The sequence below is a fragment of the Cydia fagiglandana genome, chromosome 26 (assembly GCF_963556715.1).
Source record: "Cydia fagiglandana chromosome 26, ilCydFagi1.1, whole genome shotgun sequence".
Classification (NCBI taxonomy): Eukaryota; Metazoa; Arthropoda; class Insecta; order Lepidoptera; family Tortricidae; genus Cydia; species Cydia fagiglandana.
The window spans coordinates 2772950-2799841 of NC_085957.1; the positions used below are offsets into that span (position 1 = coordinate 2772950).

The 26892-nt window shown below is 37.8% G+C and overlaps 2 protein-coding genes across 2 annotated transcripts; both read left to right on the plus strand.

The window, feature by feature from the left end:
• Positions 1-662: 662 nt before the first annotated feature.
• Positions 663-8865, plus strand: LOC134677565 (uncharacterized). The gene is made up of 6 exons (XM_063536040.1): positions 663-959; positions 2540-2668; positions 3171-3908; positions 4281-5204; positions 6396-6523; positions 8783-8865. The coding sequence occupies exons 1-4, from the start codon at positions 786-788 to the stop codon at positions 4380-4382; spliced, it is 1143 nt and encodes a 380-aa protein (XP_063392110.1). The 5' UTR covers positions 663-785; the 3' UTR covers positions 4383-5204; positions 6396-6523; positions 8783-8865.
• Positions 8866-14145: 5280 nt separating this feature from the next.
• LOC134677294 (zinc finger protein 765-like) lies at positions 14146-24580 on the plus strand. Its single transcript, XM_063535727.1, has 5 exons — positions 14146-14345; positions 15098-15307; positions 18528-18632; positions 22394-22492; positions 24398-24580. The coding sequence occupies exons 1-5, from the start codon at positions 14160-14162 to the stop codon at positions 24578-24580; spliced, it is 783 nt and encodes a 260-aa protein (XP_063391797.1). The 5' UTR covers positions 14146-14159.
• Positions 24581-26892: the final 2312 nt, after the last annotated feature.

Sequence of the window (26892 nt, forward strand, 5' to 3'; positions counted from 1 at the left end):
TTGTGGTGACTCACTTATTCTTTTTGAACAATTATAAGTACATTAAGTACGTATACTTATAAAATGTTAAGTTAGTATCATAATATAATGGAATATCAAATTGTATGCTTTACTAAATACCTCTCTCCTCACAGGTGTTAAAATAAAGGGTGTACTGCATAATTAATTAAACACTCATAATATAATAATATTACATAATATACATAATAAGTACATGTATAATCACATTGGCTTGGCGTCTTCCCACCACCAGGCGATAACAAACACGTCTCAATATTATTATTAGGTTCCGAATAGCGGTACAGTTGTTTAATGACAGCGTTTTACACAAAAATAAAACGCTAATTAAATAACTTACCCTATTCGGAACCTAAAGTTTTAATCCTGCCTGGTGTAAATATGTATAATTTTGAGACAATGAGTTGGAAATTTGTTTTTGCGACAACCGCCAAAAAGCAAACTGCTGTGTGGTGGGAGTGTGGGAGAGAGAGGGACGTATATGCTAGAAAAGGACAATACGACCGACAACGGTGTTGCCACTCTCAATATTATTATTAGGTTCCGAATAGGGTAAGTTATTTAATTAGCGTTTTATTTTTGTGTAAAACGCTGTCAGTTTATTGATAGTTGACAGATTTGACAGTCACAATTTTTCACATGGTTATATTTATTGGTTTGTTTTTAGATTTTTGCATTGTTTGGATTTCGTGCACTAATTTTAAATAGTATAATGCATTTTAAACAGCCACCAACTCACATAAACACTCAGTTCTCTTCAAACTACAATGTTTAAGCTCAATGGATCGAATACCTACTACATAGTCTTGCCCGTGGTACAAAATACTTGCTCCGACCAGGATTTGTTATGCTGCCGCGCCTGCCTGTCCACCGACGGCGGATTATACAATATCCATGAGTATAAACTTGCTGACGCCTTCTCTGCCATCGCTGGGACATCTGTAAGTGTTAACTTCTAAAGAAAATCTCGGAAACTTTGCGTCTTAGCGACATGACTACTTAGACCAGTGGTTCTTAACCTTTTCAGTCCGGTCACCCCTATGACTAACTAGGGAACCTGATTTTACCCCTCCTCCCAATAGTAATAAAAAATAAAACGTGTACGTTTGTTGTATTGTTATATTAGGTTAGCTTATTACCCCCGTAAAATACCAGTTTTACCCCCACGGGGGTAATTACCCCCAGGTTAAGAACCACTGACTTAGACAAACCAAAACGCGAAAGCTGATTAAATTTACTACATGTTTTATTCGGTACATTTTGAATAGTTTTCAGGATATCCAATTTTGAAAGTTTATTTGGGGCTCTCAATTTTATCTTGACTTCTACATCAGTGAAGTTACTACTACTACCATTTTTGGTATCGTTTTCGTATAAATCGGGAGTTCCGATATTTATGTATATCGAGTACCAATATTATTATTGTTAGTTTATTATTGTTATTTATGGTATCACATTGACACCATTCCAAAGTAAAAACATATAACTTTAAATAAATATGTAGTAATAGTAATAGCCTTTATTTCATGCGTTTTTGTTATTTTTACACTTTCATTGTTATTACACTTATTTATTAAATCTAACTAGTCCAAACAAAGTTACAGAGTCAAAAATTGTGTTCGTAGTGTTTCCCTCTATACATTTTTATTGCTTGGCCTCATCATCTCAGCCTATACACGTCCCACTGCTGGGCACAGGCCTCCTCTCGAGCGTGAGAGGGGTTGGGCTATAGTCCCCACGCTAGCCCAATGCGGATTGGGGACTTCACATACACCTTTGAATTTCTTCGATGTATGCAGGTTTCCTCACGATGTTTTCCTTCACCGAAAAGCGACTGGTAAATATCAAATGATATTTCGTACATAAGTTCCGAAAAACTCATTGGTAAAAGCCGGGGTTTGAACCCGCGACCTCCGGATTGCAAGTCGCACGCTCTTACCGCTAGGCCACCAGCGCGCCATTGCTTGGCCTAATATCAATATAATGTGCTTGCAATAGAGAAAGCAACAGGTGGGTTAATGTATGAAAATCCTTGTGGAAATAGTCTTTTCTTTAGCCAAGAATAATTCTTGTAGTCTGAAGTCTAATGTTATTAACAGTGATCGGACAAATCATCGCAAAACCATCAAAAATAATTTATATCTTAAAATAGGACAAGATTTATTAAACCCATATTATGTACACAGTATCTTTATAAAATTTCCAGATTATACTCAAAAACTGCAGTTCAAAATTGTTAAAAAAATTGTTTATACAACAACGGTTTCACTCACTTGAATTTTTAGTCGCTACTGGCGACATGTTTCAGGCCCGTCGGGGGTCCTCAAATTCATGTGAGTGAAACCGTTGTCGTATAAACAATTTAAAATATGACTCACGAAAGTTTAATATTGGTTAAAAAAATTGTATAATTTTCCATACTATATTTATTTTTGTGATAAATTGTCCGAATTCTTGTTATTAAATATTACGGATACAATTTACATGTATGTAATAAAATCATATGTATGTTTTTTAATAGATAATCAGGGACCAACTGCCTCAATATCTGTGCTCACACTGCCGCACCCTGCTGATGAAGTTCGCCTCATTCAGGAACATGTGTACACGAACACAACAACAGCTCCTGCTAGGGTTGCAGACGGGACAGGTAACAAAGATAGACTTACCGAAAAACAGAATAAATAAATGAAACAAGAAAAAATCTACTCTACAGAAAGGACACTTCCTACAAAACCGAAGTTTTATAGTGATTCAGGGACGAATCATGCTACCCCTTTCTAATATATGGTACTATCCCTTTGGCTCAGCATTGCTCCGTTATTAGGGGTGGCACTACTTGACTTCCCTTTGCATACACGACCACAGATAAGATAATGACTTAAATTTTGACAACCCTAAATAGCCGAAAGGGATAGTGCCCTAAGTTAGAAAGGAACAGCATGATTCGACCCTGAATTGCTGTTAAACTTCGGTTTTCTAGGAAGTGTCCTTTTTGTATGGTAGTATTATTACTTTGTGGCTATATTCTAAAAATAGTAAACATCGTAAAGAGGTATGCATGGAACACAATGTTGTATGGAGGTTGTACGCCTTAAATATTTACTGGTCTCTGGTGGTATGTAAATGTTATTATTTTCTTAATTTTCCAGTTAAACACAAATTACATTCACAGTATATATCAGCCTTCTCACCGATTCTTCAATTTAACCATAACTGAAGTCGAAACTATCGACTGCATCCTAGAAGATGAAACTGATCCAGAAAATTATATTAAAATAATGGAAACCTTAACACAAGACATAAACTTAGAGACACCAATAGCAGAAGACATCAAAGATGAACCAAACATAGATATAATTGACATAAATAATATTTTAAACAATACTGATGAAATGATAGAATTTGATACAGAAATAGATGAAGAAAGTAATCATATAGGAAACAATATAGTGCCTATAAAAGATAGAACAGGAACCAAATCTAAAATAGAGAGTGTAAATGGTCATGTCATTGAAATGGATGGAGGTATTATAAATGAAAATGAAGATAAGTCTTGTCAGTCAGTCAGTCAAGGAAATGAATTAAACGTAGGATTTGGAGATGATCATATTGAAAATATGAATGATGCTAGTAGTATACAAAATAAAAAAAATCCAGTCAAAAAACGAAAAAGAAATGTTAGTAGTGTACAAAATCCTAATAATACAGTAAAAAAGCTAAATGGAAATAAAAAAGAGAAGAAAAAAACTGAATGTAAACTTAAGGAAAAAATTGCGAGTCGTAAATTGGTGAGAGGAAGGAAAAGAATAAAAAAAGAAAACGAAAAAATGAGAAGGAATGAGATTTTCGAAAGCAATTATTCAGTGAAAATTGTCTTTTTGAGCAAGGTAAGAATTAACTTAGAATGAATTTAAAAAATTTATGACAGTAAATCTTACTGAGGCTGAGACTTAAATTTAACTGGAACAACTTAAATAAAACCTACAACTAATAAAAGAAACACAAACCTAGTAGGAATTAAGTAGTATATTAGAAGCCCTTGTTTGCTCATGTTACTTATAAATTTTTACTATGGGACCAACACCGAAAACGCGAAAAATCGCCTGTTTCATGCATTTTGGCTGTTCATATTTATATTTTCTATGAGAGAGCCAATTTTTTTCTCGATTTTTTTTTGTGTATCACCGCCCACACTGTTAACTGTCCAAAGGTAGACCTTATGCCTTTTGTAATAAGGTCGAGTGTTGCTGTTTGTGCAGGAGGAGCAGTTAGCAGAATTAGCAGCGCGCCAGAAAACCAACAACTACAGTGGAACCTGGATAATTGCAATCTCAAGGGACCGGCCAGTTTTTGTCAATTAACCAGGTTTTTCATTTAAGCAGGTCGTGTCAATTAACGAGGTTCAAAAAATCGTTGTGTCAATTATAGAGGTTTTCATTAATAGAGGTTGCGTTCTGACAAATTTCTTTTATGGAGGTGCAAATAACAATTTAAAGTAGATTTACACGCTTACGTTCTGGGTTTCTGGTCTATATATTGCTTCTGTCTATACTTGCACTTTTACACTACATTAATTACCACTTTATTTTCTTATCATTTGGGTTTAAAAAATTCCCTTGAATTGTAGAAGAAAGTTTTATTAGAATTTAGAAAGCATACTTTGTTTTTTATTGATCAAAAAAAACTATTTCACCTACTACAGGCTGTGATAGATACCCAATAACTAAATTAAATTCTGGATGGAGATATAAATAAAATGATCATTGCTATTGAAATATTGTTTCTGCTGTCTACAACTACATTATTTCAATTATAGAGGTAATAAGCAAGACTCGTTTCAATAATAGAGGTAAAAACAAGAGCAAAAATAGCGGATTTTTTTTGCACAGTGTCAATTATAGAGGTCTTAAGTTGCGATGTGGTCAATTATAGAGGCAAAATTACGAATAGCACTAAAATCTAAATTGCAATTATAGAGGTTCCAAAATTTCAATTATAGAGGCCTTTTGGTCTCAAGGGACCGGGACCGGACTTTTGGTTGCAATTATTGAGGTTTTCCATTTATGCAGGTTCCAATTAACCAGGTTTCACTGTACCTGAAGACGGACTTCAAGTGTAAGGAGTGTTACAAAGGATTCTGGCTGAAAGACTCTTATGAGAACCACATGCATCGGCATAGTGCTGTAAGTCCTATCTTAATAACTATTTTATTTTATTTTTATTTATTTTTTATTTTATTGATAAAAATGTTTACATGACATTACAGTTAAACCAATGCGTCACGAAACTTAGACTGAAAACAATAACAATACAGTAGAATCCGCTTATAATGACATCGAGGGAAGTGACTAAGACGTCATACTAAGCGGATGTCATATAAAACATACTTGTACAACATGTTATTTTTGTTGTTTTCCAAATTAATCTCAAATTCCTTTAAGAGAAATGAGTTTTTTCTTAAGCGAATGTGTCAGTATAACCGGACATAATTTCATGGAAATAGGATTTTTAGGTCATAGTAAGCAAAGAATTTTATATGAAAACCAAACTTCGCACAATAATTACGTCATAGTAAGCGGTTGGTCAGTATAAGCGGAGTCATAATAAACGGATTCTACTGTACTTATAAAAGCAACAATTAATTATTTTAACAACTATAGCACATCACATTAGCATAGACATAGACTTATTATATTGGAACAGTTAAGCAATACTTCCTTGAAGCACACACACAGGCACAGTCCTATCTTATCTTATCTTGGAGAGAAGATAGTCAATGTGTTAGTTGGTCAATGTGTGGAAAACCGCCTCGAAGAGCGCTGGTGGCCTAGCGGTAAGAGCGTGCGACCTTGAATCCGGAAATCGCGATGAATCGCGAATATCAATGAGTTTTTCATTTCATTCATAGCATCATTTGCAGGGGTTTGTGCTTAATACAAAATTAATTTGGTATTTATTTAATTTGAGCCTAGTATTCTTTCCTTGTCCGCCCTCGGAATACCCAACTGGCGTGAAGTGGCGCAGAATAGGGTAGACTGGCGCTCTCTTGTGCCAGAGGCCAAGATCCTTTTTGGGTCAACGAGCCAGTGATGTATGTATGTATTAATTCCCTGTTTCTAGTTTTATTACATTACTTATTAATTATAATTCGAAAATAATGCATTTATTCCCATCTGATTTTAAGTACATTGAGCCCTATGTAATGTAATGTAGTTAAGATAAGATAATCGTTTATTTGATAAAACACGAGTTATAAATAAGATGTCAATATATACAAATTCAGTTCTTTACATGTCTGGCTGGAATTTCAGCTTTAATAAATAATGTACAAGTTGTAACCCTTTTAATAAACTTGACCTTATCTTAAATTTTAGGGCGGCGGTCCGTACGAGTGCGATCTCTGCCACATTCGCTTCGCGAGTAACCGGAACCGGTCGGCGCACCAGGAGATGCATCGCACCAAGATTCTCTGCACACTGTGCGACTTCGTCTCTAGGAAAAAGTCAGTATCTCTATTGAAGCTAAGGTTCCGTATATCAAAAGGAAAAAAACCGGAAAAGTGCGAGTCGGACTCGCCCATGAAGGGTTCCGTAGCAGCAAGTAACATAATAATTGCGGTTTACGATTTATGACGTATTAAAAAGAACTACTTACTAGATCTCTTTTAAACCAATTTTCGGTGGAAGTTTGCATGGTAAGTACATCATATATTTTTTTTAGTTTTATCATTCTCTTATTTTAGAAGTTAAAGGGGGGGGGGGGGAGGGACACATTTTACCACTTTGGAAATGTCTCTCGCGCAAACAATTCAGTTTAGAAAAAAAAATATTTTTGTGTGAAAATCTTAATGCGGTTCACAGAATACATTTACTTACCTACCAAGTTTCAACAGTATAGTTCTTATAGTTTCGGAATAAAGTGGCTGTGACATACGGACGGACAGACAAACAGACAGACATGACGAATCCACAAGGGTTCCGTTTTTTGCCATTTGGCTACGGAACCCTAAAAACCGGACAAGTGCGAGTCGCCCACCGATCATACTAAAATTTCGTGAGATTTAACTGTAACCGCTTTTTCCCTGTTTCCTTATGCTTGTTGGGGTCCTTTCATTTTTACAGCTTCAAGGGACATTACACCTGAGGACATGGTTTCAATTTCAACTCGATACCTCCACGCCCTGACAGACAGACGGACACGGAATTTGTAATGTAGATGTATTCCTCGGTGATCCTTAAATAAATATGTACAGTTGTGTGCAATATAACGGCAGTGATGAAGATTGATATACACTTTTTGAATCTACTTAAACAAGCAGTTAATGGTAAAATGAAAATTAGGGGCAAACTATAATTTTAGATCAATTATATGGGATCTTTTTTAATTCTTATGCATTACTTGACGTTGTTTCAAAATTAACTATACCTTTACTTAAATATTATTGGAATTAAAAAAAATCGTCTTATAGAAAAGTTTATTTTTTTCTGGATGACATAGGTTTAGATGGAAAGCTTTGATTGGAAATAATACGCAAAATACTAAGTAACAATAATATTTAGAGATGCACCGGATATCCGGTTACTATCCGGTATCTGGCCTATCCGGCCACTATTTTACTATCCGGCCGGATACCGGATAGTGACCTTCTATCCGGCCGGATACCGGATAGTAACATTGCTTGATTTCGGAGTAAACAAATTGGATTTAAGAAACAGACACGGTCATAATCGTACTTGTTTATTATTTTAAAACAATTTAATCATTCCACTGACTTGAACGCGCACTCATTTCGAACCTAGAAATGAGTCCGCGCGAACGTTTACTAGGAAACAGGTCAAACCTACAGAATGCGCACCTGAAAAACCGAAATGTAGGTATAGTTCCGCCGGCCGAATATCCGGCGGCCGGATACCGGATATTCGGCCAGTGTCCAGGCCGGATATCCGGTATCCGGTACCCGGCCAAACAACTATCCGTTGCATCTCTAATAATATTAGACAATTGTATTTTTAGTAGGTGGTTACGTTTTTATAAGAATTTCAGCGAAGTAGTAAAAAACCGATTTTCATGATATATTTTTTACTTCCGATGTTATTTAAAAAGGCTACAGCTAATTTTGAAACAATGTCAAGTAATGCAGACGAGTTATAAGAAAATATCCAATATAATTGATCTAATGTTATCGTTTTCCCCTAATTTTTAGGGTTCCGTACCCAAAGGGTAAAACGGGACCCTATTACTAAGACTTCGCTGTCCGTCCGTCCGTCCGTCCGTCCGTCCGTCCGTCCGTCTGTCACCAGGCTGTATCTCACGAACCGTGATAGCTAGACAGTTGAAATTTTCACAGATGATGTATTTCTGTTGCCGCTATAACAACAAATACTAGATACAGAATAAAATAAAGATTTAAATGGGGCTCCCATACAACAAACGTGATTTTTGACCAAAGTTAAGCAACGTCGGGAGTGGTCAGTACTTGGATGGGTGACCGTTTTTTTTTGCTTTTTTTGTTTGTTTTTTTGCATTGTGGTACGGAACCCTTCGTGCGTGAGTCCGACTCGCACTTGCCCGGTTTTTTTTTACTTCCGATGTTATTTAAAAAGGCTACAGCTAATTTTGAAACAATGTCAAGTAATGCAGACGAGTTATAAGAAAATATCCAATATAATTGATCTAATGTTATCGTTTTCCCCTAATTCTTTATTTACTTATTGACTGTATGTACACAACTGTATGTAAATGTGTGCATGGATATCTGCAGGTCCCAGGCGATGCTACACCACGGCGTGCACGCGGGCCGCGTCTACGAGTGCCAGCATTGTGGCAAGAGCTTCAAGTGGGTTTATGCCATTGATTTATATATTATTTCGAAAATACACGCCTTACTGATTCGGCACAAAATGAATAATAGTACTAGGTAAAGAAGACTCACCCTCTAACAATACGCGTCTGTTACGATTAGGACAGATATAGATATGACCGCTGGGTGGCGACAGCGCCACGCGCGGCTTATGGCTAGCCACGCCTGGATTCGGTCAAGTTATCTTCTAATCTAATGTATGGGGAACAAATTATAACCAGCATGAAATGAATGTAGTATGATATTTTTGAGTATGGTTAGTCTCGCCAAAAAGTTGCTTATAGCCTTTTTTGTTTAAAATTATTAAGGATTATTTCTTACCTGGACACTTTTTTCCTAACTCTAATACTTGTCTCAAAAAAAACCGTCAATCGTAACATAGTTATGCTAAAGGGGGGGGGGGGGGTTGCGTCAGGGGGAGGGGATAGGACGCTTGTGTGCGTAAATGACCATAATACATTCAATTCAAGCTGGCTATAATTGTTTTTCAAAAAACACAATTTGACCGAATCATAGGAGCACTACGAATTCGTGGGTGTCAAAATCGCATTTGTGACTCCGGCGTACGCAGAGTGGTCACTCAATACCATTCCCAATTTAAATAAGTTTTTGGCAAAAATTTCATTTTTGGTGCAAGCTTTATGGCTGACTGTACTTTTCTTACGACAGACAACTAACGCTCATCGAGACAATTCTAAAAACCCCTAACACAATTAGGTTACGTTCTTTCAGAGTTCCTATGGTCACCTCCTGTCTCCATCATCAGATCAGCTCGATGGTACCATAATATTGCATTGTCATCCGATTTAAACATGCATGAAAAATTTCAGCTCAATCGGAAACCGGGAAGTGGATCAAATTTAACATGCAAGATTTGAACACACACACAGACAGACAGACAACGGTCAGGTGAAACTAAATAAAAGCTTGTAATAAAAAAAACCAGACAAGTGCGAGTCAAACTCACCCAACGAGGGTTCCGTACTTTTTAATATTTGTTGTTATAGCGGCAACAGAAATATATCATCTGTGAAAATTTCAACTGTCTATCATGGTGAGATACAGCCTGGTGACAGACAGACGGACAGCTGAGTCTTAGCAATAGGGTCCCGTATTTACCCTTTAGGTACAAAACCCGAAAAATGGCTATAGTCTGTATATTTAGGTATTTATAAAGTGAAACAAAATCTATCTTCAAATTTCTTCTTAAGAGAACCTCAATGAGGTTAGATGAAAACATTACATGATCAAATAATGTAGGTTAAAAACCTGGTCGTTCAGTGACTGTTCAGGTGGTTTTGTATTTGGTCAGTTAATCAATAAATATTATAACTACTCGAAAATGTACAAATTATTTGTTTACTTTTATTTAAGTACCTAAAGATAACGAGTATAGTTTACCAAGTCTTAGCCCCCATTCGCACGACAGCTTTTTCAACGCGCGTTAAAAAAGCGCTTGAATCTGTCCGCACTCTAAATTCGATTTAACGACCAAGGCTTAAAGTCGAAAATCCAACAACGCTTAATAAAAAGCGCCACCGCCGTCGTGTGAATAAATACACGTGTATCCATTTGTGCCATACGAACGCTTTTTTAACGCGCGTTGAAAAAGCTGTCGTGCGAATGGGGGCTTAGAGTCTGACCAGCGAGTGCCACAAGCTATTTTTTAAAATTCTTTATATGGCAACTTTTTTGCCTATCAAATAAGCTGTCGGGTTTCAAGCTGTCATTTAATTTCATAGTAATTTTATTGGCAGGTGCGGTTTGTACTGAAATTCCTGCGTTTTTTGTGACACGACTCACAGGTCGGACTATGTTATGGCTCCTCTACACGACGGCCCAGTGTCGGCCACTACAAGGGACGCATTTATGCGTAAGGAGCAAGTGATATTGCTATCTCATTCTACCGCATGGCTACGTCCCTTGGAGTGGCCGGCGCTGGCCCATCGTGTAGAGGAGCCCTTAAGTTGAGTATTTTTTGTTAGAAAAAGATCGACCCACTTTTCCCACGTGCGTCTCGCTCACCCCGGACTGAACGTGGCGTGCGAGGAGTGCGGAGAGGTGTTCGTTAGCCGAAAGGGCCTCGGGATGCACAAGGGCAAAATACATGCCAAGGTTAGTTCCATACTTCTCACTAGTAGGGCGAAACTGATCCCTTCGGGCATTCTCGGCTCCGTTCGGCTCAGCATTGCTCCGAATAATAATTAAGACGAAACAGGAGCTGAGTTTTAAAATTTTAGGTAATTATACCCGTCTCGCTAACGGAAGTGGCTCCTAAAACTAGTGCGATAAGGACAAGGCGAAATATTCTAAAAAATCGAGGTTTCGTACTCGACTGTTTCCTCCTCCAAAACTTAACCAATCCTAACCAAACTTGGAAATCTAAATGATTATGAAATTATCTGTGTTCGACCGTTTTGCTTTTTTGGCTAAATGGTATCAGTTTTGAATACTACGCCTCATTGCGGCATAGTCAATTATGATGTCCAGCCCGTGTTAGACTCAATCCCCCAGGGAAGCGTTATGGGGTGCGTGCTTTTTATTATTTACATAAATGACCTCCCTAGAACTTTCTCCGAAACTTGTGTCATGTTTGCAGACGATTTCTCCCTACTACTATCATGTAAAAATAGTTTCAACCTCAATGACAGAATACATCAACTAGTTACAAACATTGTAGGGTGGATGAACGATCACATTTATAAATAAATTTTACCAAGACAAAAATAATGCAATTTAGGCCCAGTCAAAAAACCGAATTAGAAATGAACTTTTCCTTCAACGGCATTGAACTAGAACGCGTCCCCACGTTCCCACTTCTCGGCATCACTATTGACACCCATATAAATTGGAAAGATCACGTACAAATAATAAAAACAAAATTCAGCCAATTTTATTATGCACTAGGGCAACTAAAAAGGACCACCGACCTACAGACCACCCTATCGGCATACTACGCCTTCGCGCACGCGTGGCTTAGCTATGGCGTGATCTTATGGGGCAATAGCACTGACGCACCAGATTTATTCATCTTACAAAAAAAATCTATCCGTATTCTTTCAAACACTAAACACCCAGAAAGCTGTAAACCTTATTTTAAAAACCTTGGCATCCTAACCTTACCTTGTATCTACATTTTAGAATCATGCAAATTCTTTAAAAATCACCCAGAAATGTTCACTAAAATCGGAGATGTACCTCGTCGTTTTGAATCTCGTTCCAAAAGTAATCTAATACAAATATCATCTAATTTAGCGATACATAAAAATGGACCTTATCCCACGTCAATAAGGATTTTTAACAAATTACCGAATCACATAAAAACTGAACCTGATTATAACAAATTTATACGTATATTAAAGCAATTTCTTGTGGAAAAAAACTATTATAACGTCGCGGAATATCTACAAAATGATGAGTCAAGTTAACACAATATTGAAAATGGTCATAGATATTGTCACCTCTCTTTAATAGCAATATATCCTATTTAAAATTATCATAAAACAATGGAAATTATATTATTATCATATTTTTAAATTAATTTAAAATGTAATTTTAATGCCTAACTAATTAGATTTGTATATTAAATGTTATTATGTATTGGTACTTTAGTTCTTAGCTCTTAACCTCTAGCCGCCCAGAGGGCTGTAAAAAGGTCTCATGTTCCATTCTAATTTGAACTTTATGTCGAATGAATCAAAGTTTCATTTTGCTTGGCAAGGTTTGACGTATGGGCGGCTAGAGGTTAAGTGTATTGCAATACCCTCACAGGGTTGTGTTGAGACATGTAATGATTTACACATAAGACCTTTTGTACACACACTAAGCAAGGAATAAATGAAATAAACGATGCGCAATCATACTAGCCCAATAAGATGGGATATACTGGCCCATCTTAGTCCCACTACACTGTCAGTGGTGTCGGATGGCTTATGGCGCAGCGGGATGGCGATGGGATTGCCAATAGAGATGCAACGGATAGTTGTTTGGCCGGATACCGGATATTGGGCCTGACCATCGGCCGAATATCCTGTATCCGGCCGCGGAATATTCGGCCGGCGGAACTATACCTACATTTCAGTTTTTCAGGTGCGCATTGTGCAGGTTTGACCTGTTTCCGAATGAACGTTCGCGCGGACACATTTCTAGGTTCGAAATGAGTGCGCGTGTAGGTCAGTGGAATGTTTAAATTGTTTTAAAATAATAAACAAGTACGATTATGACCGTGACTGTTTCTTAAATCCAATTTGTATATCCGAAATCAAGCAATGTTACTTTCCGGTATCTGGCCGGATATTGATATATTGGCCGGATAGGCCGGATACCGGATAGTAACCGAATATCCGGTGCATCTCTAATTGCCACGATGTCGGTTTTTCGATCCCACATCAAAGGTAGTGCGCCAGCGATGGTGCGTACGCACGCATCTACTCGTGGCCCATTCCATAGGGCGTGCTCTCAACCATCGCTTGGCCATCTCGCTGTTCCAGCGCTGGGCCATCGTGCCGACGAGAAAACCATCGCAAGGCCATTTCGCTGGGCCAGCGCTGAGCCATCGTGTAGAGGAGCCATAATGCCAGAGTCATGTGGAGCCAGACAAGATAATGACTGGAATTTTGATAACCCTAAATAGCCGAAAGTGAAAGTACCATAAGAAAGCGACAGCATGATTCGTCCCTGAATCGCTGTGAAACTTCGGTTTTATTTTATTTATTTGGGGCATCAACAGCAATACAAAAAGTACATGATACATAGCACAGTGAGCAAAAAACAAAGCCAATAACAGATGTTCACAAAAATACAGTTAATATACAATAACTAAGTGGAAACAACACAAAAAAAATGTTAAGAAAAAAGAAAGGAGAAAAAAAATACATTTCACAAAGTAGTAGCATTTTGTAGGAAGTTTCTTTTCTGTTACTTCTGTGCTCTCATGTGCAATCACGGAGACCCCAATGACAGTTGTTTAATTTATATGGAGTACCTACTGTCATGTAAAACTTTAGTAGACATTTTTGGAAAGCACATTCAATTCAATTCAATATTTTATTTCCAAGAATATGGTACATACAATGTTGGTTAGTAAAAGGTGTTAGGTCAGCACATTCTGCCGGCATGCATCGGCGTAGAAATATTTATATAGCTATGTACATGAGGAGTAATTATTAATTTATGTAGAAAATGTAACAATTAAATACTAACAATCTGTCCATTCAAACCATAGTCAACCTTAGCGAAATTCACGAAGGTTGATATTACACTCTTTTTTTTTCAGAAAATGAATTGCGAAATCTGCTCAGCCAAGTTCGTGAGTTCAGCCGCTCTGGACAGACATACTGACACGGCTGGCGAGCATAAAGACCTGCGGCCGTGCGAGCAGTGCGGCGAGAACTGTGCGAGCGAGGACGCGCTACAAAAGCATGTGGAAGACACACATTCGAAGGAGTCAATTCGATGTGATGTGGTTAGTGCAAGGCTTAGAGCATTTAATAACTGGAGTCGCCTTTAAGAGCATACCCACCCCTCTGCCGAAAACCTTGCACAATTGTGCAAACTTTTGTATGGACTGACATGGCTACGTATACGTATACGTTACGTAGAAATCATGTAGAAATAAATAAATAAATAAATATTGGTGGACATCTTACACAGATCAACCTAGCCCCAAACTAAGCAAAGCTTGTACTATGGGTGCTAGGCGACGAATAAATAGCAATACATTTGACGTCCCCTCCCCCGCAAAAATCGGCAGACTGTTTTGTACAGAAAAATGACCACAAAGATAACGTCTTAATAATTTTATTCTGAAATAAAATATCCCATCAAAAACATTACATGTAAAAAGGTGCAAGTCTCGCAACACTTCTACTACAAAAAAGTTTTAGATGTAATGTGAAACCAAGTCGGTTATTTTAATCAGTGCCAGGGGGTGTTAAAACAGTATCAATAAGATATCTTTAATTTGTAATACATATAATGACCTGGCAATCAGGAAGTCCCCAATCCGCATTGGGCTAGCGCGGGGAGTGGGGACTATAGCCCAAGCCCTCTCGCGCTCGAGAGGAGGCCTGTGCCCAGCAGTGGGACGTATATAGGCTGAGATGATGATGATGATGATGATGATTTGGCTAGTGTAAAACATTCTTGCACCGGAAACCCCGATGTATGCTCATATGCTGCCCAGAAGACGTCTCTGACTTGATTATTTGTGAACAGTGCTCGATATCGTTCCCGAATACCGAAGCTTACACAACCCACGTGTCGCGCTCGCATCTCCAGGAGAGGATGGTCATCAAGCAATCGCGACAATACCGCGAGTGGAAGAAACAGAAGACCCTCATGAAGAAGACAGAGCTTGTATGCGAGCAGTCACCCGGCGTGAAGAAGACAGAAGTTATGTGCGAGCAGTGCGGAGACAAATTCCCGGTAATAACCCCCATTTGTTACATTTAATTCATATATTGCGTCTATATTTCCGAGTTCTTATAACCCGGCAACCTTCAAATCAAGAGTGAACAGGCACCTTCTGGGCGAGCTCGCTCCAACGTAGGCCACGTCTACGCCTCGGCTAGTCTGTGGCCATGAGTAAGCCCTTTCATAATAAAAATAATAATAATAATAATTAATTGCATCCAAATGGCTGATGCCGGAGATGCTACTATCTATCTAAGTGTTTAGATACAAAAAAGAACAACAGAAACACAAAAACAACAACAAGAAACAACAACACACAACAACAAAAAGACAGAAAAAGGTAGACAGCATTCACATTATAAAGCATTTTGTACGTAATATACGCAACACATGACATGTGTGACGTCCCACGGGTAAAGGTACCTTATGACGGTTGGCGTTTACGCTATTAACGCCGCTCCAATATTATTGCGGCGCCATGCGACGTAAGCGCCAACCGCCATAAGGTACACACAATGGTACACGTGGAATGTCACATATAGACACTACTTTTTTTTCGAATGCGGGGTAATTTCGCGGCAAAACATGTGACGGCTGATATTTCGATTACTTGAAATTTTCAACTTATCAACATACATAAACCATCCATGTTTTACATTATTAACTAAAGTCTATTTCAATAGAACTTGCTAACTATGTAAACAAACCGCCATATTGAAATTGTCTTTGAATGATCAATTTACTAGTGATGGGCAAGACTCCTACTTACTACTTTACTAATGTCAAACCATATCGAATAATAAGATACCAAAAGTAAAAAACAAGTAGTTACTTAATTTTAATTTGTTTAATCACGATCAGAACAAAAATTAGTACTTAAGAGTGATGTATTGATGTATTTTATAACCGTGGCGGTAGGTACAGAGCGTGGGTTGGGTAGTGTGTACCGGGTTTATATTACAAACTTTAGTCACAACACTACCCATCATAGACAATAGTAGAATTTAAAAGAAACAAAACCGCCCTTCCATCAGGGCCCAGTTTTATAAAGTTACAAGTTACAGGTTACAAGAGTACAGGCTACAGGCACCTGTAATGCACTGTGAACGGCTACAGGTGTTTTATAAATACACATAAATAATTACAGTTGTAAAGAACCACGGTCAATCTCGATTACATGTGAAATCTACAGGTGTGAAGGACATCACTATTTTAAAAAAAATGTGTGTCATAGATACTCGGTTCTCTACTAAATTATGTGTTTTTGTTTGCTGTAAAATATTAATTACTGGAAAAATGGCCAGAAATGAAGGAAAAATCGAGTGGTTGAGAGCGGCGTTCCATGCCAAGGATATACTTTTTGGGCCGTTTTCAGATTCAGATTAAGTTAGATTTAATGAAATATTTACGTAATAAGTAAATAACATGTAAATAAGTAGGTACTCTTTCACATTCTTACATTAAAATGTATCGTTTCGGTAGCGGCTCAAAGATAAATACGGTGTGTATCGAAAATTATGAATAGTACACTTTACCATAATGTGAATGCACTATACTTATATAAAGAGACGAATGCTAATAAATCAACGACAAATATCGGCAATAATCCCTTTCCATTTCCTAGTAGATAAAATAAAACGAATCGTCAATAAAATCAATATCAAACATATTGTCACTTTATTTCCTATTTACTATATATTTCAGATACATTAACAAAAACTGATAAGGTCAGTGCATGGAAAAGTATGCATGCCCTGGCACAATCGTTGGCGTTGGTGCTTAACAATAAAGAGTAAAGTTTAAAATCTCTCAGAAAACGAGTCTACAAGTAACTGCTGTTGTGCTGTTACAGGACTCAAGACGTATGTAAGTTTTTGTTACAAGTGTACCAATCTACACTTGTAATTTACAATTTTTTTATAAAACGCCTGTTCGATTATGAGTTTAAAACTATAAAACTCCCGTATTTTCGTCTATGGTTGAGCTACAGGCACTTGTACCTGTAACCTGTAAAATTGTAACACAGTACTTTTATAAAACGCAAATTGTAAAAAACGGAGCAAGTGTTGCCAGTAAACGCCTGTAAACTTGTAACTTGTAACTTTATAAAACTGGGCCCAGGTCCTAATAACCTAACTTATGAAACCATTTTAAACTTTTAATGAAATATCCAAGATACAGTTACATATTTATGTATTTTACGGAACGGACCGTTTCAATAGTGTATATGTGTATGGTTTCAATGGTATTTGATGAGGTGGTGTGAAAATTCAAAGAGAAACAGTGATAAAACATAATTACGTTGTTTGTTTACATAGTTAGCAAGTTGTATTGGAATAGACTTTAGAGTACGTATTCCAGATAGCGAAAATATGAATATAAAACATGGAAGATATTTCGATTAGATGAAATTACCCCGCAGTCGAAATGACCCTCCTACACCTTAAGGTGAATTTACATTACGAAATTAGTGTCATGAAATTGGTTTCGTGACATTGGTTTTACCAACAGTTTCACGTGTAATTTAGTACTTTCATAATGCATGCATTAATTTCACGAATGCAAATCAGTTTCGTGCTCTGCGCGATTTTTTGGTGAAATTAGTGTCATGCAACTAATTTCGTAGTGTAAATGCGACGTGACGTCTGCGCTTTTCGGACGTGTAGCTTCGATGCTGATGGGGCCATGGTCACTGCGATACTGTGAATTTCACGACACTAATTATTTCACAAAATTACTTCCGCATGTATCGAAACTACTTTCGTGAAACTGATTTCAACATGCATGACACTAATTTCGTAATGTAAATCCCGCTTAACTCTGTATGCGTCCCATACATAGATACCGCATTTTTATTTTGATTAAGAGATACGAGTTTTTTTTTCATAGTAGGGCCGATATTACTGTCAGTTATTAATAAAATGTGACGTCCCACGGGTAAAGGTACCTTATGACGGTTGGCGCTTACGCTATTATTAACGCCGCTCCAATATTATTGCAGCGCTATGCGACGTAAGCGCCAGCCGCCATAAGGTACCTTTTTTCGTAGAATGTCACAAATATGAAATATTACAGTCAGAAGCAGAAGTTGCTAAGCGGGCCAGGTGTTCAAAATGATCTTGACGCGACTTTATTGTTAAAAGAATAAGAGCGTGTCAAGGTCATTTTGAACATCTCGCCCGCTTAGCAACTTCTGCTGCTGACTGTATCTAATAATGCAATTTTGTGGCAGTTCCCATCGCAGCTGAAGCTACACCAACAAAAATACCATCAGGCTCTGAAGCCGTATCTCTGCAATGAATGCGCGAAAGGCTTCTCATCGAAGGCAGGTTTAGAGGTAATACTCTTCTTCCTCGCATTATCCCGGCATTCTGCTTTCCAACCAAGCGTGATTTGGTTAAGTACTGATGTTTATTAATTTTTTTTTTGACAGTTGTGTATATATATATAATTATATTATATGTAATATATGTTTAGTATTTATGTATGTAGCATGTATTTTATTTTATAAAATATTTATGTATTTTATTTACTTTTGGACGTTTTGGTTAGTTTACTTTTAAAATGTTACAGTGCATTCCTTAAGTTTGTCTATCTAATTTGAATTCTCCCCTCATCTACTCGAAGGTTAGCTGGAAGAGATCCCTTGCAGGGATAAGCTCGCCTTTGTACCTTTATTTCTGTAAATATTATGTAAACCTGTGTTGTGTACAATAAAGTGATTACTACTACTACTACTATCCCGGCATTCTGCCACGGCTCATGGGAGCCTGGGGTCCGCTTGAGAACTAATCCTAAGAATTGATGTAGCTGCTATCTGACCTTCAAACCCAAAGGGGAAACTACGCCTTATCGGGATTAGTCCGGTTTCCTCGCGACATTTTCCTTCACCGAAAAGCAACTGGTAAGGTAAGTACCCCTATTAACGAGGGGGTTAAGCAAGTTTCCCAAAAAGAGCCAAAAATTAAGCATAAACCGGCGGTGTAAGGAACAAGACATATTTTTTTATGTTAGTTTGTTAGTTAAAGTTTATATTATTTTAGTTTCTGGCCTTGTTTTAGAAAATTATAAAGGAAAAAATAATTATCAAAACCAAAATGTCGAAATCGCCTATTACCGTGGTAATGGACCACTGTTACCCAAATACCGCGGATATGGGTTCCTTTTTACGAGGGTAGATAACTCGTCGCATTTTTAGTTCCATAATTATGATAACACCTATAATTTCCTTTCTGTAACACCTATAATTATGCAATAAATGATTATCTTATCTTATCTTATCTTATCTTAAATATTATTTATTTGACAATAATGGATAAAATATGGTATATTCAATACCTACGCTTTTAATATTATAAGACTTATTTAATTTATACATTTAAAATATAAATAGTTGGTTCCTTTAACGCTAAAAACATCGTGGGGTACCCTTTACGAGCAAGGGTGATGCTGTCGAAATTCTTGTTTAATTTATTACCTATCTAACTAACTAAACTAACTATTTTGGCTCAGCGATCCAAAGAGAATCTTGGCCTCCGAAACGAGAGCGTGCCACCTGTCCCGATCCTGCGCAACTTCCTGCCAGTTACTGACGCGAAGCTGAAGCAGATCCGCCGCCACACTATCTTCCCAGCGATACCTGGGCCGACCCACTGGACGGCTACCAGTCGGTCGTCCCAAGAACGCCTTCTTGACAGCCCGATCCTCTCCCATTCTGAGTAGGTGACCGAACCAGCGAAGTCTGTGCGCTTTCGTTTCGCCGATGATATTGGGTTCGGCCACTAACTCCTCGATCTCGGCATTTTTCCGGATCCTCCAGGTGCCGTCATCTCTCTGAATAGGTCCCAGGATCTTGCGAAAAACTTTTCTCTCTGCTACCAGGAGCTGACCTTCTTCTTTTAGTGTTAGGGACCAGGCCTCACAGCCATACATTAGGATAGGCCGTATAACGGTTTTATATATCCGTAACTTTGTATGTTTGCTGAGAAGCCTGGACACCAACACTTTGTGGAGGGCTGCACTGCACCGCAGGGCGTTTTGGATGCGTATGTTGATCTCCTCCTCTCTGGTGTTTGTGTCGGTAATAGTGCATCCCAGGTACCGAAACTTCTCAACTCCACGGTAGACAGTACCCCCAACACATGGTACGTTAAATAAATAGGTACTTAATTATTTCAACCGGACGTGGAGGGCAAATTGTGCCAAAACGTTCAGGCTATCACAATTATATTCTACACAATACATATACAAGATCTGTGTAAGTTAATGTTAATGTTGTATGTTTGTGTTGAGTGTCTATTTTATATATTTAACATAAAATATATTTTTCTACTGCAGCACTTCTATTTGCCGATTAAATGACTGCCAGTGATATCTAAACCAGCTACACTTGAAGCGCGGTGCGTAGGGGGCCGTGTCCTTTGTCTATACCTACTCTATATGATCACAAATATCACAATAGCCAAGAGTTGTATTAAAAAAAAATATTTTTCTAGGCAAAGATCTAAAAACCAATATTTCGTTTGACTTTATACATCATTTTATGTTTGCTTCCTTATAAAAAATATTGTGTGCAACGGTACAACATTAGGTCTGAAAATGAGGCCCTTGAATTTTAAGAACCCTTTTATTATGTACCTGGTATACAAAAGAGTATCAAAAGTATTAGGTATTTTTAGAACCTAATAATTTCGAAGCCATGAAAGTTTTGGGTGGGTCTGTATTAGGTTCTCATACAGCTTATTACCGAGTGATGTCTTTTCTAACCATCGTTAAACGGTTCAATTCAAATAATTTTAAAACTCATTTACGACTGATCAAAATAAATAGTAATCTTGTATTTTTTTAATGCTATCAATATGGATGATTGCAAATATTACAAAACAATGGTTAAAATAAACTTTATAACCATACTCCTGTTTTTATATCAATACTTGAACGAGTTTCTCATATAAGGATTTCTAAGAAAACGTGTGAGAAGGTGTCTAAAATTGTAATCAAAATTAAGAGTTCTTGCATAGGTTTCATACCACGTTAATAGCTCTTTAGTTTTATAGGTGGTTAAATAATTCAATAACATCAAAAGTCAAGGAAATGTGCATTTATATATGAATATAAGATCGCTCGAATCTAAAATACCGTTTCCGTTATTACCGAGGTATACCTCGAAATTAGGTGTCACACAAAGAAAATGGAACCTAACACCGAGGTTTTTAATTTCCTATTTTTTCCCCTATTGGCGAGCAAATATCGCAAATAAAGTATTTGGCAATCATAGAGATAATAACTAAGAATCAATCTCAAGTCTTAGTCTTTCCATAATATTTACCATTATTACGCTAATCACTAAATAAAATACGCGTTTACTTACTTGAGGTGTTGCGTGTTAGTATGGAGCAACCAAATCTTGCGCTCTTAATACGCTAGTTTACATTTTTCGACTTGTTTGTGTGATGTTTTCGTAGTAGTGTTATACTTATTCGACAGTCAAAAGATAAGGCTTTATTTCTGTGTTCTTAGATTCAAAGAAAGTTAATAAGCTTTCTTATTAAACGCTATTTTGTACATACCGCGGTAATGAATGCCAATTTTAATGGGGTCGTTAATAGGGGTACTTACCTTAAATATCAATTGCAATCATAAATTTCGAAAAACTCATTGGTACGACCCGGGGTTTGAACCCGCGATCTCCGGTTTGAAAGTCTCACAGCGTATACAGTCAGAGCCACTATTTTATTGGCAAATGTGATACACACAGATATTTTCATTCGCTCATACCTTCCTTTTATGACAGCTCTTGTGAATCGAGCTGTACTATCGAGTTTTATTTCGTTATTGATTTATTTTTTTATTATTTATTGTTCAGAACACATACAGTCATACAAAGAAATAATGATATAACTTATAAAAAGATATAAGAACAGACCTGGAGGTTCATAATGTAAACATTAAAAGATACAAAAGCGTTTTGCGAAGAGAAAATAAGTAAAACATAACTGATAATACTACTCTACCTACTAATTATAGTCATAATTTATTTTATCAACAGCAGTTTGGATCTCGTTACATTTCAATTAAATGTGTATACTATATGCGCAGGACCACATCCGCTCGCACACTGGCGAGAAGCCTTACAACTGTAAGCACTGCTCTCTCGCCTTTAGCATGAGGGGTAACCTCAACCGACATCATAACACGGTGAGTACCATCTTCAACACTAAGTCTCCCTTCGCACCAAGTCTCTCCAGTCTCCCCTTTACAGATCGGACTTGCACACGGACGAGAAGCCTTACAGCTGTAAGCACTGCGTGCTCGCCTTCACCATGAGGGGTAACCTCAACCGACACCATAACAAGGTGAGTACCATATTAACACTAAGTTTCCCTTCGCAACAAGTCTCTCCAGTCTCCCCTTTACAGATCGGACTTGCACACGGACGAGAAGCCTTACAACTGTAAGCACTGCGTGCTCGCCTTCAGCGTGTGGGGTAACCTCGAGACCATACCGCCATCATAAGGTGAGTACCATCGTGAACACTAAGTCTCCCCTAACATTAAGTCTCTCCAGTCTCCCCTCCACAGATCGGGCTTTCACACGGGCGAGAAGCCTTACAACTGTAAGCACTGCGTGCTCGCCTTCAGCGCGTGGGGTAACCTCGACACCATACCGCCATCATACAACTTACAACTTTACAGTCGTAAGGCTTACGCACTGCCCGCTCGCCTTCACCATGAAGAGGAACCTCGACCGACACCACAACGCGGTGACCAAAAAAAGTCTGCAGCCATTTTGATAGCCCACGCAGTGCTAGTGTTATGTAGTAGAAAAGGGCGGGAAATCTGAAAAATGTAGGTGCGAAGAATTGATCTCGCACACACATTTTCTACTGATAAATTTGGCTTGCCTAAAGGCGTATCCCGACGGGGACAATTTTTTGCCAATCTAATTAAATTGTCCGATCAAATCAGGCCGTGCGGACGCAAACGCCAATTTGGCTCGCCGATTATTACCGATGAAATGGGGTGCGGACGCAAGAACACCTATTTGTGACGCTAGTATTCGCGATTGGGGCATTTTATTTAATTTAGAATTTTAGAGCTCTCAAATATCACCATGAATTTAAAATGTGAAAGTGGCCAAATTGGCGTTTGCGTCCGCACCACCTGATTTGATCGGACAATTTAATCAGATTGGCGAAAAATTGTTTTCGCCTTGATGATTGGTGAAAGAAAACAGTTAGCTACACATTTTTTTAGGGTTCCGTACCCAAAGGTTAAAACGGGACCCTATTACTAAGACTTCGCTGTCCGTCCGTCCGTCCGTCTGTCACCAGGCTGTATCTCACGAACCGTGATAGCTAGACAGTTGAAATTTTCACAGATGATGTATTTCTGTTGCCGCTATAACAACAAATACTAAAAACAGAATAAAATAAAGATATAAATGTGGCTCCCATACAACAAACGTGATTTTTGACCAAAGTTAAGCAACGTCGGGAGTGGTCAGTACTTGGATGGGTGACCGTTTTTCTTTTTGCTTTTTTTTGTTTTTTTTTTGCGTTATGGTACGGAACCCTTCGTGCGACTCGACTTCGACTTCGAGTCTGACTCGCACTTGCCCGGTTTTTTTGTAAAAGTATGTATCAAAATAGTAGTAGTATAATAGTTATAAATTGAAATAGATGTCATATACTAAGAAAAAGTGACCAAGGCCTCCAGTGCCCCAGGCTGGAATCGAACCAGCGTCCTCTGCTATCGCGGCAGGTGCCTGAACCACTCGGCCACCGGGTCACAGAGACAATAGTCAAATTTTCCAAGTATATGCACTTTTTACTGAAGGCTTGTGGCGCCCCCTAAAAATAAAATTAAAATATTTCCTTCCTGGAAAATAATTTAATTTGTTCAAATACTTCATAGTAGGTAGGTATAATAGTTATTTACGATACAAGTGCGAAAAGAGTACCTATTCGCGCGTGTATCGTATAACGTTTTACAGTATATATGGCCCTTTTGAACTATTGACATCGCACGAAAAGTGCTATTTTACTCACTAGTGCGGGAAAATGGGACCGTATGTACTATAAACATTTTTACTTTTTTGCAGGTGCACCTGGGCCTCCGCGGTTGCTTCGCGTGCGACATCTGTGGGAGCACCGTCAGTACTAAGAGTTCGCTGCGGCTCCACATCGAGACCAAACATGGCGGCCGAGACTGGCCGAGGAGTCGCAAGCGGCAACAGGCACAGAAATTAAAAGAGAAATTAACCATTAATAAAGACAGAAAATAAATGTAAATAAAACTATTAAATTAAAAAATATATATCAATATTTTTTTTATCAACCCTAAAACGCTTCACACACTTATTCCACCTTAGTTCAGTCATATTAACTGGGATCATAAAAGCCGTAACAGATGACCGCGCCGCACCCATAAGTGAGAGCGAGAAAGATATACCTGATGAAAGATGGGTGCGGTAGTCTTAATAGACTAAAAAAACGGCGGCTTTAAAATTAAGGATTCTGAATCTTTTTAGAAAGCTTCCTTCCTAAACGGGGTTACATTTTTAGGTACCGTACTGCCGTAGGTTGAGATTCAAGAATACAATACTCACGAAGGAACAGAACGATAACTCCATACAAAAAAATACAATACAATACAATACAAATACTCTTTATTGCACACCTCATTACAGAAAACAATACAAATAATACAGGAAGAAGAGGTTAAACAACAGGCGGTCTTATCGCTAAAAAGCGATCTCTTCCAGACAACCTTTAGGTAGCGGAAATTAATAAATTTATGTCATGTCAGTAGGTGTTTCAAATTCAATATAAGAATTTTAGCACAGAAAAACACAATACAAAACAGTATAAAAGTATAGATGGTCAAGCAAATCTTGTCAGTAGAAAAAGGCGCGAAATTCAAATTTTCTATGAGACGCTATCCCTTCGCGCCTACATTTTTCAAATTTACCGCCTTTTTCTACTGACAAGATCTGCTTGACCAAGTATATAACATACGAATAAAAATAAAATAAAATAAGATTTATATAAATACACATATTATACATGTCCCTTTCAAAAGTTCATTTATTCTCGTGACTTAAGTTACGTGTCGGAAGCCGGTGTTGCTCGAAGCTAAGTTCAGTTCAAATCTATGGTCTTAGAGGATATAACCAACGGAGACGCCATGTCTATAATTTTCGGTACAAAATAATCTGCCGTTTTTTTCGGGGGAGGGGCACATGAAATGTATACGTAACGTAAACAAGCCATTGTTGATAACCGTTGACATGTCGTTGACCATTGGCCGCCTATTTTCGACAGAGGGGAACGCCTGTTAATGACCACTCCGTTTGGTTATATTCTCTAAGTCTACGGTGTAGATTGACGCTAATTTCTTTCCTTAAGAATTTAAACAAGAATGTATGAATAAAATCATTGCTTCCGCAGGTAGATACAGACGTCCTACTGGATTTTAATATTTTATTAGATTTCTCAGTTGGCATTGGCACTATAGGCATTGTAGGAACCTTAGCTTTACTTAAGACCATTCACAATCTTATTTAATATATTGGTATTTAATGGTGACAACAGAAATATCTCTTGAAATAGAAACGATTCAGAATGTAAACAAAGATGATGGCTGTCATTCACGATCCACATTCCACAGATAAAACACATATGACACGCGATTTTTGAATTATTCGGACACAGTGTTGCTAACCCGCGATTTTTCAAATTTGCCGCCGTTTGCTACTGACAAGACTTGCTTGACCCAGTTTATATATATCAGAAATTAAACAACTGTACCGCTATTCGGAACCTAATAATAATATTGAGAATGGCAACCCTGTTGTCGGTCGTATTGTCCTTTTCTAGCATATACGTCCCTCTCTCTCCCACACTCCCACCACACAGCAGTTTGCTTTTTGGCGGTTGTCGCAAAAACAAATTTCCAACTCATTGGCTTGCTGTTTTTCCATCTGGAAGGTCGTGAAGCTAAACTGCTGGTGAGTTTTTGAATTGTACCCCAGTTTAGCTGACTATATTGAAAAACAGTTTCTAACGGCTTTTGCCGTTCGAAATAAATAATTAAATTTAGTGTCCGTTAAACTATCTAGCAAATAAAAACGATCCGGAATAGTAATGTGTAAGTTTTCAAAGGCTGCCTGCGCGCACCGTGGCTATGCTAATGAAAATACTAAAACACATAATGGTAGAAAACACATCGAGCTGGTAAAGCGTGCACTTGTCACCATTAGAATTTAATTAATATTATACCTACATTAAGTCTCTTCAGAGTCTTATTACTTAATTACTTTAAATCTTTGTGTGTCTATAATAACTGTTGAAATTAGGTATAACACTTAAATGGTGATGTGTGGAGGCATACCCTTCAGTTTTCAAGTGATTTGTGTTTTCGAATACGAAAGGATCGGATAGTTAATACGTGTTACGTAGAACCTACGTATTAAGGTAGAAGCTTATAGACGTGTAGGGTTTATCTGTCCAAGTATCTATCAGCAACTTGTCGGTTTATCCCGTTCCGGGTTAAATATAATATTGCATTTTTGGTAATAAACTTGCTGATAAATAA

Bases quoted from the DNA above. Each gene is read 5' to 3' on its own strand.
- LOC134677565 (XM_063536040.1), top strand. From the start codon at position 786: ATGTTTAAGCTCAATGGATCGAATACCTACTACATAGTCTTGCCCGTG. The intron at 960-2,539 runs GTAAGTGTTAAC...GTTTTTTAATAG, and splicing joins CTGCCATCGCTGGGACATCT to ATAATCAGGGACCAACTGCC. The intron at 3,909-4,280 runs GTAAGAATTAAC...CTGTTTGTGCAG, and splicing joins AAATTGTCTTTTTGAGCAAG to GAGGAGCAGTTAGCAGAATT.
- LOC134677294 (XM_063535727.1), top strand. From the start codon at position 14,160: ATGAATTGCGAAATCTGCTCAGCCAAGTTCGTGAGTTCAGCCGCTCTG. The intron at 14,346-15,097 runs GTTAGTGCAAGG...ATTTGTGAACAG, and splicing joins AGTCAATTCGATGTGATGTG to TGCTCGATATCGTTCCCGAA. The intron at 15,308-18,527 runs GTAATAACCCCC...ATTTTGTGGCAG, and splicing joins AGTGCGGAGACAAATTCCCG to TTCCCATCGCAGCTGAAGCT.